At 43.1% G+C, this 21,622-nt stretch overlaps 1 protein-coding gene across 3 annotated transcripts in view; it reads left to right on the top strand.

Moving 5' to 3' along the window:
* The window catches only part of SYNPO2 (synaptopodin 2), a 164,009-nt gene that overhangs the window by 8,378 nt on the left and 134,009 nt on the right, over positions 1-21,622 (top strand). The window contains exon 1 of one of the 3 annotated variants that reach the window (XM_019625424.1): positions 7,955-8,202. The exons of 1 other annotated variant lie outside the window; for it this stretch is intronic. In XM_019625424.1, coding sequence (XP_019480969.1) covers positions 8,098-8,202 — 105 coding nt within the window. In that variant the 5' untranslated portion in view covers positions 7,955-8,097. Of the gene's footprint in view, positions 1-7,954; positions 8,203-21,622 lie in introns of those variants that run through there. One more of the 3 variants, XM_019625587.1, reaches the window with a different exon arrangement.

Raw genomic sequence — 21,622 nt, 5'->3', positions numbered from 1 at the left:
GGCCTGCCATCGTTTCCGAGGGCAGCGAGGCAGCCTGCACCATGGGAGGGGCCCACAGATGCTGGACCCTCCCAGTCAGGACTGAACCCCGCCCTTGCTTTCCTGCCCCCTGGGCCACTTTTCAAAACCATTTCATGGAGTTCGGGCCTTACCAAACTGGGAAAGCTGGTGCCCCTTCTATTGCTGCTCAGCTGAAGTCCCACAGTTAAGGAAACCGTGAGCGTCTGGCTACTTTCTTGGAATAGGAAAAAGGGGAAATCTGAAGAACAAACAAAGTAATCAAAATCTCAAAAATGATCCATTTGCTATATTTTTGTGTATTGGAAAGGAGACTGACTGGCAGCTTGGTTGTCTGTAGGCTGTGCCTCCCTGTTAGGGGCTGAGTCATATCCCCCCAAATTCATGTGTTGAAGTCCCACCCCCCAGTACCGTAAAATCAACTGCTTTTGGAGATGGGGCTTTAAAGGTTATTAAGTTAACATGAGGTATCCTTCTAAGAAGAGAAGTTTAAGAGACAGGCAGGCACAGAGAGAGGCCGGTGTGAAGACCCAGGGAGAAGATGGCTGTCTACAAGTCAAGAAGACAGGCCTCAAAAGCCCTGCTGATACCTTGGCCTAGACTTCCAGCCTCCAGAACTGGGAGACAGTGAATGTCTGTACTTTAGGTCACCCAGCCTGTGGTACTTCTGTTTACACAGCCCCAGCAAATGAGCCCATCCCCTCAGGCTGTGAGGTTGGGCGAGGCAGCGCCACTGGCTTTGTGAGCGGCTCTGTAGCTGTGCGGGCCTCCCCCCTGTAGCAGCAGCCATTCCTCCCCAAACCACAGTCAGCCTCAGAGCAAGAGAGGGCACGCAGATGAGCAGGGAGAGGCTCCCAGGAGGCCAAGCGTGTCTTCTTCCACACCGAGCCTCCCTCCTCCCCTGGAATGTGGGGCACCACCTGCTCAGATGGCATCTCACAGACCTGCATTCCAGGAAACAACACGAATACTTGAGTTGCATCAGGCCCCGGTGGGGTCAGCAGATGGTGAATGAATGATTCTCCAACAATCTGAGAGTTGCAGAACTGCTCAATATGAGTTTACTCATGTTGATCCCTCGTGTTGATTATCTACGTATGTATGTTTTAACACTTCAAGTTCTGTTATCTGCAATTCCAACCACCGTTGTTTTCCTCCAGAGCTTAAGAACAATCATTCGAAAAGATTTTGTTGTCTTTGGGATATTAATTTCTCCTCATCTATGTAATTTTGTTTCAGTGTTGTCAGTCACCTTTTGCAGGGAGAAAAAAACAGTAATAACAAAATACAATGTTTCAAAGGTGCAATTTTTAACATTGATTTTGGAGGATATAATTCAGTGACAATTCTAAATAACGGTTGTAATCTATGAAAAAAAGTGGTTTTGTTTGTTTAAAAATATAGAAGCTATCATTTAAACTTCATCTTCAATAATTCATTGACATCACCTTACATTTGTCCTTAAAAATTATCTTTATTCTTGCTGATGTTTCAGATAAGCCAATACTATCTGAAATGTAAAAAATATAATATTCATTAGTAAAAACATAAAGTAGCAAAACAATATAGTCAGTAGACATCATGAGTCATAACGTCATTCCATCCCTTGATATTACAAATGCCCTCCAGTCGTATAGAAAAATCAGATGGTTAAAACTATTGTTTATGTAACTCCATCTTCATTGTCCTAAAATGTACACACGCAAACGCAAACGCACAAGCACACCCACGCCACACCACTTTTATAAAGTATGCTTTTTGAAAAAGAAATTTAATAAATGTTTCTCCCACAGGGATTTTGATCCATGTGGTTTCATTTGGTGATTCATTCAAATTTAACTCATATAAATATATTAGCTAATGCTGTAAGATGCCTGCGAGTTTTTTGAAAGGCCTTTTGAGGAGCATCAAGCTTTGATGGCCCCAAAGGAAAGAAGACTGAGGTTTGGTTTAGATATTGAAATCCGGGTGCATTATCCCAGTTTTGGTCATTCTAAATTTCACATAATTTTACAATAACATTTATTCCTTCTGCTGTGATGGTTTATTTTTCTCCAAAAAAATGTAACTATGTCATTCATAATGGAGAATAACTTCTAGGTCTTTGAACAATTAGAAAGAGATCACAGATAGCTCAAAAGAGAAAGTAATGATTTTTTAAGTGAAAGTTGAATTACAAAAATAAGAAGAGGCACAAGCGAGGCATAAGTGGCCAATATCAAATTATTATAGAATAGGTCATACCTAGCAATATATTTACTTCATAATGTGCTTTCCCAGCTTATGTTAGGCTAAGAAATCTTACTGTGTTGTCAACATTGGGAAGATAGCATAGGTATAGGCATACCTTGTTTTATCATGTTTTGCTTTATTGTGCTTCACAGGTGTTGCGTTTTGTAGCTGAATGAATGCATGAATGCTCATATAAAACAGAGCATATAATATTGGGTCTTCGGAAAAGTCATGACATGTTTTGTCTATGTTTTTCAAAGGTCATTTATATAAAGAACAAAGATCAATCAATGATATATTGCCCATTTTATTCAATAACCTTTTGCCATCTTTCAGTGAGCTTCATAATTCCTCGTTCATAGAAGGACCTATCTTTATTTGTGAAAAACTGAACAAGGTGCTGATTTACAGCCTCATCTGAATTAAACGTTATACCATGCAAGGAGTTTTGAAGAGAGCAAAACAAATGGAACTCTGATGGTGCCAGGTCAGGTGAGTATGGTGGGTGTGGCAACACGTCCCATCCAAGCACCAACAATTTTTGATGGGTGATCAAATTTGTGTGTGTTCTCGCTTGTTGCGATGGAACAAAACTCCTTTACGATTAACAAGCTCTGGATGTTTCTGGATGATGGATTCGTTCAAACTGTTTCCAATTGCCGACAGTACACATTTGAACTGATTGTTTGGTTCCTTGGTAGTAGCTCGAAAAACACAACTCCTTTAAAATCCCAGCACACTGAGAGCATAACCTTCCTCTGATGAATGTCTGCTTTCGATGTCGTTTGAGGCGAATCATCACGTCGGGACCAAGACCGTTTGCGACCACATTGTTGTAAACAATCCACTTCTCATCACCAAGTTATCAGTTGCTTCAAAAAAGGATCGTTTTCCTCACGTTTAATAAGCGTATTGCAGATGTTTATACGTGCCATCAAATTAACTTCTTTGAGTTCGTGCAGAACCCAAATATAGAGCTTGCTTATGTATCCCAGCTTCTTCCGGTGGTCATGAATGCTTGAACAATGGATATTTAATGTTTCTGCAATTTCTCGTGTCGTGTAACTTGGGTTTGACTTGATCAATGCCTTTATTTTGTGATCATCAACCTCAGTGGGCCTCCCTGACCGAGGAGCGTCATTGAGATCAAAATCACCAGCACGGAATTTTGTGAACCATCATTGGCACTGACATTCTTGTAGAGCATTGTCACCGTAAACTTTATGCAAGTTTTCACAAGCTTGCCGTGCGCTTTTCCCTTTATGGAAGTAAAACAGTAAAATATGGCAAAAATGCACTGTTTGGTCTCCATCTTCAATTTGTAAAATCTCCAAAACTCAACCAAATCGCTCAATTTTTGTTTAGAATGAAGCTAGAACTGTTAGCTGTTAAATGACATAGAAATAACATAGATGCGAATGACTCTAGTATTTCCAAAAATGAACTAATGCCATCTGTTGCAAACATGCATCATGACTTTTCCAAAGACCCAATACATTGTTATTATTAAATCATTTAAATAGTGTAGAAGTAGAGTTATTTTAAGAAGATCATTTTCAAAACCACTTAAGTCACTTGTTTTTCCTTAACAAAGTAACTTTTTTTTTCTCTTGCCTTGATTCTTAAACCCCAAGTAAAATAAAGAGTAAGTGTGTGCACTGTTTGACCAGTGCTGTGGGTCCACTGCTCTACTAGTATCTCAGTTTCACACCTTGGATCTGGGGTTTGATTTGACCCTCCGTGCAAGCTACTAAATTAGCCTGTTTCAGTTTTGTGGATGCTGAAAGAAGATATGAGACTCCTGGGTCAGAGACAGAGCCTGACCACCAGCACATTTACATCAGCTCATCTTGCCTCAGACTTCACAGGGATGACACAATATGACTCAGAGGGATGCTGCACACACAGTGGGACTGCATAACAGGAGCACTAGGCTTAGTGAATCCATTGCTTTTGGGTTTTGCTAACAATCAGCTAGCAAACTTGCTCTTTGTCTCAGATTGAGATACTACTGCGTCCCTCAGAGTTGCTTGCTGTAAACATAACCTTGAGGAATGGCTCAGGACAAGAAGCATTAGGACCTTGAATTCTGACACACCCAGAAAGACATATAGAAGCACTGGAGACCCATAGAGGATTATCTCCCCCAGTAGACATCCTGGTGGTCTCATCATCACACTGGCTTTCTCCATTGGCTGCTATCAATATCCATGGGGGAAGTATTGCCCCTGACAGCTATCCGGAAAAGTCTTGAGTTTCCCTGGGCTTGGTCTATATGTGAATTAATCCCTGGGGCTAGGGGAATGTCCTTGATGTAGTCCTAGGTTTTGTACCCATTCCTAAACTAATCTCTGCTATAAGAAGAAAGATTACGCTGTTGCCTTAGATAACCACCTCACCACGCGGCCTACCCTGTTTGCACCCGGTGCGGGAGGGCAGGATGGGGAAGCACTGACTGGCTGTTCCGCACGGTCTCTAAGGGTGCAACTCAGGAGTCTTGCTGTACTTCAGACTTTGTCAAGTCAAAGGAAGTGGCGAAGAGGAAAAGAAATCAACTCTTTGGCTCTCTTTTGTAGACCTTAATTCTGGGAGATCCCATCTACCCTTTTATTTCACTTATACTAATGGAGTGCCAGCTAGGTATCAGGATCTGTATTAGACTTGGAGATATAATTCTGAGTATATGAGATATGACCCCTAATCTCACAGGGTTAATTAATAATTCAGACAATTAAGAGACCGCCGGAACAAGGAGGAAAGTGCAGGGTGATGGCAGCCTGTGGACAGAGCACCTAACCTGGACACGGATGGTCAGGAAAGGCTTCCTGGAGAACGTGATGTCTCACCTGAGGTTGGAGGGATGAGTAGGAATGATCAGGTGATCATGTGTGGCGGAGGGCTAGATGGCCTTGAAGAAAGCTTTAGCAGATGGAATGAAAAAGCAAGTTAGAGAAACTCAAGGTAGATCTGTGTGTGAATCAAAGCATTCAAGGGGAGAGAGGAGGTGGGAGAAGAAGTGAGGAGTGGGAGGCAGGCGGTGTTACCACCTAAAGGAGTCTGACCACTCGGAGAGCCCTGAAGGCTTTAAACAGAGGAACAACAGGAGAGATGCTGCATTTTAGAAATGTCACCCTTATAGGCAGAGTAAAAAATGAATGGAGGGCGGAAACAAGGCTGGAACTGAGAGACGAGCTAGGAGACTGTTGATGTCCAGGCCAGAGGTGTAGGCGATCGTAGCGGTGGGATTGGGGTGAAGGAGAGGGTTTCTGCTGTATGTCGAGTTGGAGCTATAGGTCTTCATGAGCCACTGGGTGCATGAGGTGAGCACAGAGGAGCTCACGAGCCTGCAGACAGGATGGCGATGACAAGGACAAGAAGTCAGGCAGGCAGAAGTTCAAGTCTTGACTCTCGCACTTAGGATCTGAGTTAATTCCCAGGCACTGGACACTAACTACCTCACATGGTTGCTTTGAGGATAAATAAAACGCTATACGTTAGGTTCCCGACACAGTACGTTTTCAGTAAGTTACAGCTATTTTTGAGTCCCTGGCTCTCTGTCTTGAGGAGCTAGTTGGATGGAGAAACGATTCATTGAGTGTGTAGCAGTTAGGCGTGTGCTGGCTACAAGGAACAGTAAACTGCACCAACAGCAGTTTAAACATGCATGGGTTATTTTTCTTCCACAGCCAGAGGACTGAAGGTGGGCCACAGTTGGGCGTTAATTCAGTCAGGACTGGCATCTTTGCCGTTATTTTCAGCTCCACCTCATGGTCACCACCTGCCTGCCCCAGTTCCAGCCTCCAGCATGACACTTCAATTTACATCAGGGTTGAAGAGAACCAGACATAAGAGAAAGGTGATGAGTTAGTTATCCTGAGATTGGGAACACAAGTGGAGAAGCCGAATTGGAGGGAAAATAATGAACTTGATTTTGAATATACATTGATTTTTAGATTTCTGTGACATTCACATACAAACAGGTTAACTAGGCAGTGGGATATAGTGGCCTGGAGTTATGGAAGATATCTGGGTGTGGGTGGGGAAGTTAAATTCTGCAGGTTAAATGAGAGAAGCCACAGAAAGGGCGCAAGGCGGGCAAAGAGGATGGGGACATGCGTAGCCCTGCACAGGGCACAGACGCTGCGGGAGGGGCCGGAGCTGCCGACGGCTCACGCGGAGGGGCCGCGAGGCAAGCCGGGAGCGCGGGGGGAAGAGGATGAAGCGTCCACAGGAGCGGGAAGGGGTAAGTGACCTTGTCCAGAGCTTGTCCTGCTGTGAGTGGGCCGAGGAGCAGAAGAGAATGGAAACTGGAAAGGACAAATGTCAGAAGGCCTTTTTTCTTTTGTTCTTAGAGTTCATCTTCTAGGATGTCTCTCCCTCTCTCTCTCTCTCTCTCTCTCTCTCTCTCTCTCTCTCTCTCTCTCTCTCTATATATATATATATATATATATATATATATATATATNCTCTCTCTCTCTCTCTCTCTCTCTCTCTCTCTCTCTCTATATATATATATATATATATATATATATATATATATATATATATATATATATATACAATGAATTTGGTAAAGTCAATTCACAATTCACCTTTCTGAAAGGAATCAAACTTCAGAGTGTTTGGTCTTCATGACCTTCAAAGGGTCCCTTCCCGGCTCCTCTTCCCTCCAGGGAGGAAAGTGCATAAGTCACGTCACTTGACGCGCTCGGTTTCTGGAGAGCAGGCTGTGCATGTTCACCGTGAGGTGCTTCCTGGTACTGAAACACGCAGAGAGCCTGGCGGCCGCTTCTGTCTGATGCCACACGTACCACACGCTAACCTTCCCAGGCACCTCAGAGTGTTTTAATGTGGAAATAAAAGCATTATGGGGGGAAATGCTCCATTTTGTATAATTCTGGTAGACTGTATTCAAATTTCAAACATTAAAATATTTTGGACCACATTTTATAAAATCGACTTTGCTGCTTGGGCCACCCAGATTTAGAACACACGATGAGAGACTATAGAAATAAGAGACTTGTGGGTGACGTTGTACACAGCTGGCTGGCTGACTGACTATTCCATTCAAGTCTAAGACGTTTCTTTCCTGCTGAAGAGGGAAGAAAACGAAGCACTTAAGTTTCAAATGCTGCAAACCATGCCATAGGCATAGTTATAAGAATGGAGTTTCCAAGGGGGAAATCCCCTCTCCTTTATATAAATAGTTCAGAAGAGTACTTTTCAGAATAGGAGGTTTTAAAAAAATGTCTTGCTTTCATTTATTTCCTCTTCTTATGGGATTAGTTGTGCAGGCTGCAAACAGTACAAACTTAGAAAAATAATAATTAAACCCACTCTAACTCCCTTTGTCTGTTTCAGTCATCAGTGTGGTAATTCTGAAAACATTTATTTGAGAGAAACTAATCCTCTAGTAGTTGAGCTGCCAGAGCTCACATTCTAGGATGCCACGCGTGGCCTGGAGGTTAAAACCTTCATGTGCCCTCTACTATTTATAGACCTATTAAATGAGAGTTTCGCGACCGTTCTTTCTTCTATGTGCTGGGATTTCACCCCCAGCGCTGGAGAACGTCTGCTCCCCGCCCATCTTGCCCTACATGGGGACTTGCTCCTGGTGTGAGCCCCTTTCCCCGCCCTGACGGTGGGCTGAGCGAAGGCGCGTGACGCAAGAGTGGGCCGTGGCCCTGCAGCGGGCGCGCCCCGCCTCTGCCTGCAGGGTCCCATTAGCGCGGGCGGCAGAGGCTGGACGCCCGGTGCTGCCTCTCTGCAGGAGCCCGACGCCAAGCGCGCATCCTCGGCTGCGTGTGTGTTTTACAGCCCTCCATGCTACCCGACTAAAAGGAGAAAATGGGCACCGGGGATTTCATCTGCATTTCCATGACCGGAGGGGCGCCCTGGGGCTTCAGACTGCAAGGTGGCAAGGAGCAGAAGCAGCCCCTCCTAGTTGCTAAGGTAGGACCAGAAAAGCGCCGAGCCGACCGCGCTGTGCCGGGCAGGAGGGGATGAAAGCAACCTGTTGACGGGTTTCAGGTTCTGATTCAGAAGCCTACACATTAGTTTGCCTTAGGTGCTATGTTGATTTTTTTTTTAAGGATGTTTGGTTTGTTTGTTTCAAAGAAACTTTGGAGAATAACATATAGCATATATGTAACTAAGCAGCGTTGAAGGAAAAGAAAAGAGTGCCATATTTACCGGCTGAGGAAAAGCCCCATCAGCTTCCCTGATAAAGCAGCAGGACTCTTGGGGAGTGTCTTCTAGGCAGTGCTGGGAATTCCAGTTGTTATTGTTTCATGTCACTCGGCTCTGGCAGAGGAAACCCACTCGGCTAGACATAGCCAGTTGGCTTGGCTATTTTGTGGGCTTACGAAGGGGTGGTAGTGACATTTATAATGCATTCATGAGAAGGCCAATTTGGGGAAATAATTTTTAAAGTATGATGAAGATGCCGTAAAATCTATTTGAAAGAATACTCATTTAGGGATTTGACAAATCCCAAAATCCAAGTACTGTGTTCCATTCATATGTCCTTATCTGCTTAAGTGCTCAAAATAAATTCAGAGACACTCAAAATATATTGTAAGGAACTCAGAGGTAACTTTGAAATGCATTTAATAATGATTTTTAAATGTTTGAGATGTTTTGGTTGCCATTAGATTGCTTGTTTCTTAGCTTAATATGCTACCGGTTTGCCTGAAGGGATCTCTTAGTATCCATTAGAGATCCAGCTAAAATAAATTTTAAAATGCATGAAAATAAGCAGACTTATCTGATTTTAATACCAAATTGTGGTATTGTATGAAAAAGCATGTTTGATTAATTTCCTGTTTTATACTTATATTAAAAATGGATCTAGATCTTTCTGAACTATATGGACCACTGGCCTTTATAGTTATTCTTCATCTTTGGCTTTTTTTTTTTCTTTTTTCTTTTTGAACGTTCACTGTGAAAAAAGGAGTTCCTTTGAAATTTTCTGCCCCCAGGCTTCCGTCAGAAAATCCGTCCGTGATGTGATGGTGGAATCCTGCCACCTAGTGATAATTTCAAACATAAGAACGAAGCATAAAACAGGAGATGAAAAGTAGGAGTTTCAGAACTGGAACATTTCTGAGATCTCGAGTTCAACTCGCTAATTTTCAATGCGGCAAGAGCCCAAAGAGGTTAAGTAGCCTCTCAGACCTTGGCTTAGAACTGGCAGCGATTAAAAGGTGCAGGGAGGTTGTTTCCTTGTGTTTCTCTAGGAGACGGTGGAGAGCAGCATCAGACACATTAATACCTAATTCAGCGATCGTAGAATTAATTCATGGGCTGGGAGTGGATTTGCTCCGGGTCCAGAATAGCTGTTGGCTGGGTGCAGTGACTAAGATTTGGGGTCTAAATCCAGCTCTGATCTAACTTGCAACCAGGCCAGAGACAAATCTCTTGCCCTTCTGACTCATCTGGTGTGTGTGTGTGTGTGTGTGTGTGTGTGTGTGTGTGTGTGTGTGTGGTATAAAGGGAGAGAGACACAAATTTGGAGTCCAGAGGAGGAAATCGGGCTCTGCCGTCAGTGAGGTTCTATGTTGCTCGGGTATCCTGTAGTCATAGAAGTATATATTTTATAATCACTTGCCACCAGTTAAAATGTGGGGATAGAAATAGCTCAAAGCTGTTAATTCCTGGTGGCTCTTTCGTAGCCAGACCTTAAGAAGAGAGTGGGTACTGGGCTTCTCTTGCGTTCTCGATGTGCTTATTTCAAAGTGGAACCACGGTGTGTGATGTTTGAAGAACTGAAGCCAGTTGCTAGTAAAGGGTGCTTTACAGGCGTTTCTCTGCTGATGGCGGGATTCAGAGGCCATTACACCGGGTGAGGGTCGAAAATTCAGTCCTGCTCTCCCCCCAAAGGCATTTTTCTAAAATACATTCGTAGTTTTAAAAAAGATCATTATTAAAGCACCTGGACGTTTGCCTTAATTCGTGTGTGTGTGTGTGTGTGTGTGTGTGTGTAGAGAGAAAGACAGAGAGAGAGAGACCTATAGTTTTCTTTTTATATGTAAAAAGTGACTAGAGAGACTTCCAAGGACGATATAATTTCTAAATTACTGTGGCAATGTCCACTTTTGTTGTTCTATTTTTTCCTTAATTAAACTTATTGTATTTAATTTCCTATACTAACATTTCTTGTTGTAGAAAACCCTTGGAGCAGAATGAATGCTCGTCACTTTCCATGTTTTCAAGGCCATGACCTCTCTGGAATCACTGTTTTTCACCTAATACATTGAGTCAACTTGATTCCACTAACGGTTTCTCACTGAGTCGAGGTGAAATGAAGGTTGCTTGGGCATAGACTGTCTCGTCTTCTAAGCACTGGCAATAACTCATTAGGGCCAAGTTACCTCCAAGCAGGAAGACATAGAGAAAAGAGACAGGATGGTTGGGTAGGGGGTGCTTGCTGGCAAGCAAAGTAAAATTCTGAGGAATACCTAAAGGATTAGTTTGGGAACTGAAGAAAATATATTTCCAAAGACAAGAAGTTTTCAGACAGTGCTTGAATCGTGCGCATAAAATGGGAACGCTACGGAGCAGTTCTATAGACAACAACACATTTTTGGCTTGTAAAGTATCTAATGTTTAGATTTCCATAATTTTGTATAGAATTAAAATCTGACAAGCTGAAATATAATAGCAAAAGAAAAACTAGTCTAATGTTATTACAAATGATTAGAAATTGGATAGCTTTATCATCCTCAAATAGCTTTCTAGTGACATGTGCAGTTACTTTTGAGAGATGTTCAAATGTTTTTAGTGTTAGGCTGGCTAACTAAACTGTATGCAAACTCTAGCTTTCAAAGGCCACCAACAGAAATGGTAATAATCAAAACTTTTCATTGAGACTGAAGCTCAAGGTCATAAAATTCTGTTTTGTTTTCGAGAATAAATTCAATTTTAAAAGGCCCAAATAATCGGGAACATTACCCCATTTTAAAACTGTTTATATGTCTTTTAATTTGTGTTCTAATTACATGTGATAGGAAGTAAATATTTCTAAAACAGAATCATGACAGTACTCTACAAAGTGTATTTCCAAGAGATCATCTGTAGAAACAAATTTATCCAGACATAATTACAATACAAAACCCCATTGTGTGTGTGATGTCCTCATAAAAAGTATGTCAGCACTTTCACTTCACAAACCCTCTTTTTTGGAACATGCACTTACATGGCTGTGTCCCTGGATGTGCTCTTGGCAAATCTCTTTGGAAAATGTTCATATAAAGCTGGGGAGAAAATTTTGTTTTACAAGCAAATCTTCTGAACAATTCAGAAATAACTCACATTTTGAAAATAATGAATAAGGAAATGTTTACACCGTTTATCTTTTGCACGTTTTAGTGTTTAGGAACGTAAGCGTTCTTCAAAAGTTATAGACTACTATGGTACTTACTCACCTATTACATTGTAATTCAAAGGTTCAAAGAATTGTTTCTTAAAATTGAGATGACAAGTTATAATCACCCATATTATAAGACAGAAGTAGATTTAAGGATTCTTATCTATTACTGCATATACTCTCTTTAGAACTTTAAATAAAACATGTTATTTAGGCAAAGCACATTCAAATAACATAATTAATATCCCTTAGTGTCATCAGTGAAGTTTCTAAAGTGTTTCAAATAAAATAATTCCAGAAACATTTTCTAAAAGGGAAGGAAAAATTTTAATGTTTGAATATGGATATTTGAGGATAAATAGTTCTTACTACATATGGAAAGCTAGTAACATCCTTATTGGAAAGTATGACAGAGCATTTTTTATTGATTTTTGAGCACTTTCTAGAAACTCTAAGAACAGGTATGCTTACAAGTCTGTGCATACTAGCTAAATCTATTGAACAGATGTTTTATAAAATCTTCATTTTGGAATTGCGTGTTTGAAGACAGATCACTGTTTGTTGGGAGACAATGAGATAAAAAATGACTGTGCGTGTGACCCAGCACACATGTAGCTTCCATTTGTCAAGCCCTTGTCATGTGCCAGGAAATGTTCCAAGTTCTTGTGATATTATGTCTTTCAATGATCCCCTGAACCTAAGTAGTAGTATGAGAAACATCCTCATTTTAGAGCTCAGGACATCCAGGCACAGAAATGCTAAGTTACCTGCCAGAGGTTCTAAACCTCAGTGGGACTTCAATGGCACTGGTGGAACAGGTGCTTAGAGGTTAAAGGGCAGTTAGGTGGTCCCCAAAAGGGAGATTATAAAACATACCATGGTCTTTATTCAACTCTGATTTAATCAGTCAGGGGAGCCCTCAGGCATTCGAAGGTAACTCTGATGTGTGGTCAAGATTCGAACTGCTGCTGTAGAAAGTTGAGGCCACCTATGTCCCCACAGGGCTCAGTGAAGGTGGCACAATATGTCCTCCAGCACTTCCCCCGGTGACGTAAGAGGAGGATCAGAGAGCGGCAGGAACTGTCCCCCATCCATCCTGGGCACAGTGAGCAGCCATAATTAGCGGTGGGAGGATTTCCCTTTCTGAAGCCAAGATGGGTGGGCTGGGTGGGGAGAAGAGGTGCTGAGAGCTCAGAGATGATCCTGTGAAGCCTGAGGGTGCCCGCAAGGGAGGAGTCTGGCAGTTTGTGCCTCAGCAGGATGTGTTCTTCGTTAGCAAAGCTGCTGACCGCCTAGTGCCCACATGAAGGATGGGTGAGGGGGTGGGAGGGGTGACAGGAGAAAACTGGGGAGAGGTGCAGTGGGGGAGAGGAAGAGAGGCGGAGAGAGAATGAATAGGGACTTGCCCATTTGGTAAGGAAGGATCCTTGCGGTTCCCGTGGGTGAAGGCCTTCGCCATCATGCCAGTCCCCTACCCCCACAGGCCCAGTTCTCAGCCAGGGGCTGGCAGATGCCAGCTGCATCTTGGAGGCCTGAGAAGGGGGTAGAGGAGCGGGCAGGAGCTGGTTCCCGTGGTAGGGAGCTGTGTGTTGGCGTGCTCTGCAGGCTCCTGGAAGAAACCCACACAAGTGCCCCAGCATTGGGAGGACAGGGATGGCGGAGCATCCGGCAAAGAGGGTGCGATGGCATTCAGCCATGAATGAATGTGTCTACCGCCCGCTCCCTCTCCAGGCTCCTTTCCTGCCATCAGCCTGGCAGGAGCTGGAGGTGGTAAGAAGCAGACCACACCCTCCTCCCCGTGCCAGGCCCGGGAGCCAGGAGCCTGGCCAAGTGCTTAGGGATGGAGCTGAGAGTCAGGCAGCAGACTGAAGCCACGATTGGACTGGACTGTTTTATTCCTCATAACAAGAGCCACCAGAAATGCAGGGGGTTTGACCAAAGTGTATTAAGGGAGGGACATGACTTTATCGCGGTTGAAAGCACTTACTGGAAGAAGTAAAACTGTGTATGTTTATAACTGAATGACTTGACACTCTTCAGAAAAAGCAGTTACATCACACAGGTTCGTATGATCACACGCACTTCATGTGTGTTACCTCTGAGTGTTCATCACCAACTCATATGATTCCATTGGCGATCATGTCGAAGTGTTTCCAGGCAGAACGGAAGTCTACTTAGAGTTCAAGTCCGGATTTGGGCTGAATAAGGAATGTAAACGACTCTTTTTCCCTTTTCTTCTTCTGCTGAATGTGAGTCGGCACTTTGATAACCTGGGCTGCGCAGGGCATTAGGCAGATGCGCACTTTCAGTCAGTCTAGAGAGCCATTTTCTGAGTGCTCTCAGAGTCTAGGACTCTCAAGTTAGAAGTGAGTGCTCTGAGCTGTTAGTGGGTAATGAACTAAGGTGATGGTTGTTTTAAAAGACAGCTGTATTGCAAAGTCTGAAAGTCAATATGTAATATTATCATGACATATACATTGTACATAGATAGATAACATTTGTGTATTTTTCATGGTAATAGTTTTAAAAGGCAAATTAGCTTCCAAAATAATTGAACCACCCTTTTTCAGTTCATAAGTATTCAATAACATAACCTAATGTATATACTTAACTAAAAACACTTCACATGTATTTATCTTACAGTCATCCAAGTCTGTTAACATAGGTTATCTCATTTGATACTAGTTGGATAGACAAAGTTTTATTATTTTCAGTTCACAGATTAAAAAAAAAACCACTGAAAATAATTATTTGCAAAAAATATATATAAATCAGATAAATCAGTCCAAATATGATTTTCCCCTCTTACAGGGTCATGGTGCCACCCTCCAGGTCAGCCTGGATACAGAGAACAGGCCATCAGTCAGTAATGCCAAAAATTGCACTGCCTTCCATACCAAATCGGTATGAAATGGAATCTCACCAAATCGAAGCCTTCAATACACTTATAACAGTTTCCTCTTTGAATGGGCATGAGGGAAAGGATAACAGGAAATGCATGTCCAAATTAATGAGCGATGGGAGACAAGACTGGGAAGGGAAGCAGTTTACCTGTACATAAACCTGAAACATACATGGACCCCAGGGCGTTTGCTGAGTGTATTCTAACAGATCCATGATGAAACCAAATGCCATGATGTTTATGTGAAAGGACATGGAGAATCCCCACATCAGCTTCCTCAAATGCCCCTGAAGAGTGAACATCTACACCAAGTTAAAAAGCTCATCTGAGAAACGAAATGGCATTGCTCTGTGGGGGATATTTCGTTGTTTGACTGCCTGGATGAGAACATACCTATTATATTGAGTTTCTGTAGATGCTTCATTTTTCTGAATCACCTACCATTTTTTTCTTGTTACTGAAAAGCAGAGATGGCCAGATGATCCCCAGGCTGTTCAGTCACTGTGCAGTCCTTGGTATGTGGCAGGTCGCTGGTGACAGCTACGATTTGGTGTTCAGATCAACTGGGCATTGTCTTCCTGAACGAGCATATAAATCCGGTGTGTTTCAGATAAACGTACTAAAAATGGGGTGGATTTCCCATTGCAACATTGTCAGTGAAAGGCTGTGTCTCTTGATGACTAAACAAGTCATTGCTTTTCTATCTGTTGGTCTTCGGTTCTATAATCCTTCTTACCTAGGTGTAGCTTTTCCACTTTTATGCAGAAGTAGCGTGGGTACTGGCTTGATACGCAGTATCCTGGATGGGTTTTCCTGCACAGAATGAACGGTTTGTGTTCCCTCTGGCTCTGTCTAGGCCTACACCTTCCTTTCACTGCCCCCACCCCCTTTATCTCCATTATCAGAATTTACCAGGCTTGAAGTTCACCTTTTTAGGACACAGGTGCTTTTTTCTTCCCTAAGAAATCTATAATAATGGTCAATGAATGTCATTTTCCCCAAACATCTTAGTGTTTTTAACAGTGCCTTCTGGAGATAATTTTATTTAAGGAGCTGATATGTAGTGTTTACTGGGAGCCAGGCACTTCTGTAATCACCTTTTAAATATGATAAGAGAACCCTGTGACATCCCTATGTGAGATCCCATTGCAGAGACACAAAGAGGGTCAGGGGTGTCCCCAGGTTGCATGGGTCATCAGGGTCAGATGCTTGGAGAGTTTGGTTCCAGGGTTTGAGTACCACACACAACCCTACACGCAGACCTACACGCAGACCTACACACAACCCTACACGCAGACCTACACACAACCCTACACACAACCCTACACACAGACCTATGCACAGACCTACACACAACCCTACACACAGACCTACACACAACCTTACTCACAGACCTACACACAGACCTACACACAACCCTACACACAGACCTGCACACAACCCTACACACAACCCTACACATGGCAGTTTGGGGTCCAGCGTAGTTTGAATGGCCAGTTGAGCGGGAGAGAAGGACCTAAACAGACCCTGATGGAGAGATGTTTGTGCTCCTATAAACCAAACCTACTTCCCTGATTTAGACACTAAGTGTATTTTCACTAAATTAGTACTCAAGTCATTTTATTTGAAATTTTTATTTCCAGAACAAATAATTTGGGAAGTGAGGTAGAAGCAGACTAAACATTTTAATAATTCTGTCTTCTGAAGGGTGGTTTTATTTGGATTTTCTTCCGGGAAGATTTCCCACGTCTTCTTTAAAAACGCGACCTGCTACTTGATCTTTGCGTCGCGGAGTTTCTAGCAGGAGGACCGGTTAGGAGAATTTTGCCGTGTAGTTGAAGACATCTTAAAGGTGAACGTATGAGAGGGTGGTGACTGGGCATGACTTCCCGCCTCCTCGGGCTGCCCCTCGTCCCCTGTCCGTGTGCCTGTTGTCACGGCTTGTCTCGTAGATGACAGCTGCGGCCTTCTGCCGTCTCCCAGCTCCCTGCTCCAGGTTTCAGCTCCCTCAGCTTCCTGCTACGGAGAGCTGCCAGAGAGGCTTTCTAAAGCACCTGTCACATCGCTGCAGAACATGCTTCCGAGCCCCCGTCACCGTCGTCAGAATCTCCACACCCTAGTTTAAGAGCCTTACTCTGCAGACAGTCCAGCTCCATGCATTGTTTCCCCCGTAGTGTGGTGGCCTTGCTATCCCCTCTTTCACAGACGAGGACATTGAGGCTCAGAGAAGGGAAGGAAATAACGGGGTCACACAGCTGGTGAATGGCAGGGCAGGACGGGGCCAGCTGGGTGCCAGAGGCCATGCTCTGAGCAGCCCCTGCACTGCGGCCCGTGGGGCACCCACAGCCTCTGTATCTACTCCCTGCCACCCCCCCAGCCAGAGCCTGTCCCCCACAAACATGCACTTAGCCCTTGGAAAACACTGCGGTTCTCCCGAGAGTCTGCAGCTGGAATGGCCTCACCATGCCAGAGACGTTTTACCCACTCTGGGAGGTTTGACTCAGTTTCCCAGTCGGAGCTCAGCACTCGCTCTGCTGTGTCCTCACTATCACATGTGGTCTTCACCTCCTGCTCCCCCAGCTCCACCGCCTATGGCTGCAAGTTTCACTTTCATATCAGTTTCCTCCATGAAAGCAAGGGTCTGTGTAGGGTGTGTGTGTGTGTGTGTGTGTGTGTGTGTGTGTGTGCGCAAATGTTTTTTGTTGTAATTTGCTGGGTAGATTTCCATCTTCCCTGATGCCCACCCTTTGTGCTCACAAACTAATTGGAAGAGGCTACATTTTTATATTTTTGTGTTAAAATCTCATTGATACTATTATTTGAAATATGTGAAACTTTGTTAGAAATTGCTTTCTAGTTAAGCATGCAGATATGACATTTTAAAGACTTAATACACGTATATAATTTTCAAGTAGAAAAATCACATCATAATAGAATAATTTTCAACAACTTATGAAAACCCTCCTGTTTCATTCATTTCTTCTTTTTTTTCAATGTTGCTTTCAAAGCAATTAATTGTTAGGGGACACATTGTGTTTATTATTCTAAAATATACGCTTGGTAACCGATGACTGAGAGCACTTGTCATTCCGGAGAAGGTCACCACATCTGTAACATTCATTTATGTTAATAAAATGCGAAGCGCCTTAAGCTGCACAGCTCTGTGGGGACTTGGGATAGACGCCATCGAGCCGTAGGGGAACCAATCTCTGGGATTGGCCTCTCCCTGCATCATCACAACATGTTTTAAAGTCTCAAGTATATTTAAATGTGAATTTTTATAAAATTAGCCATATTGATGACGTCTGCTGTGCTTTCGCACGTCTATCTTCAGTTTATTTTGCTGTGTGAACTTGCCGACAGATACGCGCTGGATGAGGTTTTTGTGAGGCACCTTTCTAACCTACCCCTGGAACCTTTTTTTGTTAATCCCTGGGAAAGCAGATGCTTCATCAGTGATTTGACCTCATTTATCCCATGAAACATTGATTTTTTTTTCAAATTAAGAATTTATTTACTTTTGAGCACTCGTCTCCAGTATCTTTCCCCGCTGGCCATCCACCTGAGCAGTTTTTCTTCGATTTCCATATTGAAATCGAATCTAGAAAACACCATAGGCTGGGACATACCAGAAACACGTGCTCTTTTATCTAACTTTTACAGCAAACCTCTTCTAACATGTAGTTTGTTCCAGTATTATTTCTACCAATTTCCTCCTTCCTTTTTCTTTGTATCCTTGAAAATATTTGCTGAGAAAAAAATACATCTTGGTTTGTTGCTGTATTGTATGATTTTAGTCATTTTAATTGCATCTATGAAGAGTTTCCTAAGCATTATCATTTGGTTTAAATTCTGTAAAGTTTTAAACCAAGTGTTGCCTGACTTCAACTGAAACATCCAGAAGTTTTCATGCTCTGGATGCCTGGTTATTAAACATCTTCTTAGTCCTGACCAGTTCACACTGACACTAGATAATATCCTAGCGACACTAAAGGCATGTTTCCTCTCTGACAATGGTGGATATAAATCCATGTTCCAAATCGTCTCCTTGGTAACTTTGAATATTTACTGCCTGTCACATAAGATGACGCAGTAATGGTTCTACACCCCACAACCCGGCTGATGTAGAGTTTCTGGAAGAACGTGGAGGAGGGTCAGGTCTGCCATATGCTTCTTCTCTTAAGCTTAAAATGCGTTATCTTTCATCGACAGCTTCTTTTCAGGAATATTTTAAAGCTTGTGTCATTTTGAAACTAGATAATAACACGAAATTCACTTAACCAATCACCGTAACACATAAGATATCTCAACGGCGTGTTGGAAGGTCCCTGCTGGGTATGGTCACCTCATGTATGGAATTCGTAACTGTCTGGAGCACACTGGATCAGTGTACCGTGTCAGTCCATATACTCACATAGATTAAACATGATTAGTTAGTGCGCGTTTCCTTCTCATTTTTTACATGAACATAAATTGTACGAGGTCCAGTTGGCTTGGCAAACCGGTGGGGAGCCTTGCAGGCACGGGTGCCACCAGTACAGAAGGGCCCTGGGGCAGGAGCACACTTGGCACATCCAAGGAACCATGAAGATGCCAGTCTAGCCAGCACACGCTTCCATGAGGCGTTACTCTCAGAAGTCAGTCATTCACAGTGAGAAAAATGAAAGACTCTCTCTCCTGGGAACCCTGACCATGGGTTATTTTCCCATCATGAAATGATGAACATGCTGGTTCTTGGGGAACAACTTTGAGCTGTCGTCTTCCAATTTCCTTTCCATCCATTTCAGTTTTGCATGAGGTAGCAGCCTACTGGTCAGTCTGTAGAGCACTATATTTAGATAAATTATTACTGCTGCCTCTTATGTAGAAATTTGGTAAAAAATTATATTAAAGTAATCTTGCTTCGCCCTCTGAAATTGATTCTCCCAGTGAGAGAAGTAGAATTTAAGGAGTGTCAAGGAGAATTTGATACCTAGATGCTGTTTGTCAGACCTAGAGGCAAGAAGAGTGTTGTTATGTTTTCTAGTGTGTCTCCATTTAATTTCTCCTTCCAGAAAGAGAGGATCTTAATTAGATGCTGTTTGGAAACGGACGTGTTGGAAGGACAGAGCATTTTCATGCTGGCTGCTACTTTTCGGGTAGTGTTAAGCACATTTTTCTGAGCCTCAGTTCCGTCACCTGTAAAACGGGGTGCTATGTAATGGAATTGTTGTTTTTCACAGATGAAAAATGCCACAAGTTTTACAAGTGAGAAATCAGAGACCCAAGGAAGCAGTTAATAGCATACGTCGCTCTGCTTGGTCATGATTGTGTCAAGATAACACCCGGCACATAGTAGTCATGCAGGAAAGGAGCCTGTCATCAATATTATTCTAATTACAGGAGGAAGTAACTGTCATCTACAAAAGTTCATTTTCTTCAGAAATTAAGAAAAGCAATAACCCAGTTCCTTGTACTCCAGATATACAGATGAAAGTTAAGGGCCAAAACCAAACCAATGATCCATGTTAGTTCTTTCATCCATCCTGGGTAAATTTTCATTTTTTGGTAAAATGCAACATTTCACAAAATGTATGCAGCAACAATTACTGGTCAAGATTTCTTTGTTATGTAGTTATGTAGTTATGTAGTTATGTAGCTAGCTTGAGGCAAGGGATCATTAGGTTATGTATTTTACAAAGGCAAATAAAATGGTCGTCCTACCTAAAAACAGTACAGATTTCTAAGGAAAATCCCTCCAACTGTGAAGAATTGGTTGCATATAATTACATTGAGCTCCATTTACAGCAAGTCGACTGACTTTTTTGATCACATGAGTCTCTATGCCTCAGTTTCCTCATTTTAAAAATTGGGTTAGTGTTTTCAGAGTTAGAAATTACACATGTAAGTGACTTAACACACCTGAAACATTTAAGGGTTTTTAAAAAAATTACTGTTATCACACTCGTGGTTATTCTAATTTTACTTAATCAGCGTCTGTGAACTTGAAGGGATATCCACCATCTTCCACGCAACGCCTTTTCAGATGCAACCTCAATGTCAGTAGGGGCTCCTGCAGCCCCGGGGTCCCTCCCCGGGACAGTACTTAATGGTTTCACACTGAGCACGCCATCACCCTTTCACTGAGAACAGCATATGGAAATCATCACACAGAGAAGGAGTCAGAGTGCTTTGAAAATACAAAAGAAAATAAATTGTCCCTGTAAGTACATATAGGACCCTGATCTCAGAACAGTCAGCAAAGCCTGTGCCAGGGCCTGTGGGGAGGCTAATGAGCACCTCCCTCCCACCTCCACCTCCACATCTTGTCTTCCAAATGAGAACAAGTTGTTACTGTAGAAGGCTGCTTTTCCTGAGTAAGTGATAGTGCATTAAACGCTTGGTGTTTTGAGCTTTTCAAACGGCGATGAGTTATTTTCATCAGTCAAGAGCAAGCGAAAATGAAAACCAAAATTTGCGAAAGGCTTAGGCCTTGGGAGTCAGATTCTACCATAGAAGTCACCGTTATTCTTATTTCTTTCATGAAAACCATAACATTTCCACTGGCCGGTGCTCAGCATGACTGGTGTTAGATTGAATTGTGTAAATATTGTATTCCATTGATTGGCTGCCGCAGGGGTCAGAACACAGCGATCCGTTTCCTGGGCCTCTGCCCTCTGGCTGCGTGCCGGCCTGATGGGGAAACGCCGCCAGTCAGAACAGCTCCTTCCTGGGGCAGAGCAGCAGGCAGGACAGGAAGCTCATCACTGCATGCGCCCTTTCTGCCAGAGTGACCATGCGGCTTCCTGCGGAGTGAATTACCATGGGGTCCTCAGCAGCAGGCAAGGCAGAGCACAGGACGGATTCCATTAAGGATCCCATTATGACATTTACTCCATCCCGTCCTTCGTTACCTCCAACCGCTCTGAGCCTCTGCTTCTGCTGATTGTTTGAGACTTCACTGCCCCATCCTCTTAATGCTCAGTCATCCTTTATCTAGTTCTTTTTACACCTCTCTTTCCCCCCAAAGCTTCCTAAGCAATTCACGACATCAGATCCGATGTTGCTTTATCTGCGGAAAGAGGAGTGATTGTGTGTGTGTGTCTGTGTCTGTGTGTGTGTGT

The sequence above is a fragment of the Hipposideros armiger genome, unplaced genomic scaffold (genome assembly GCF_001890085.2).
Source record: "Hipposideros armiger isolate ML-2016 unplaced genomic scaffold, ASM189008v1 scaffold_1, whole genome shotgun sequence".
Classification (NCBI taxonomy): domain Eukaryota; kingdom Metazoa; phylum Chordata; class Mammalia; order Chiroptera; family Hipposideridae; genus Hipposideros; species Hipposideros armiger.
This window is presented reverse-complemented; position numbering and strand designations above follow the sequence as displayed.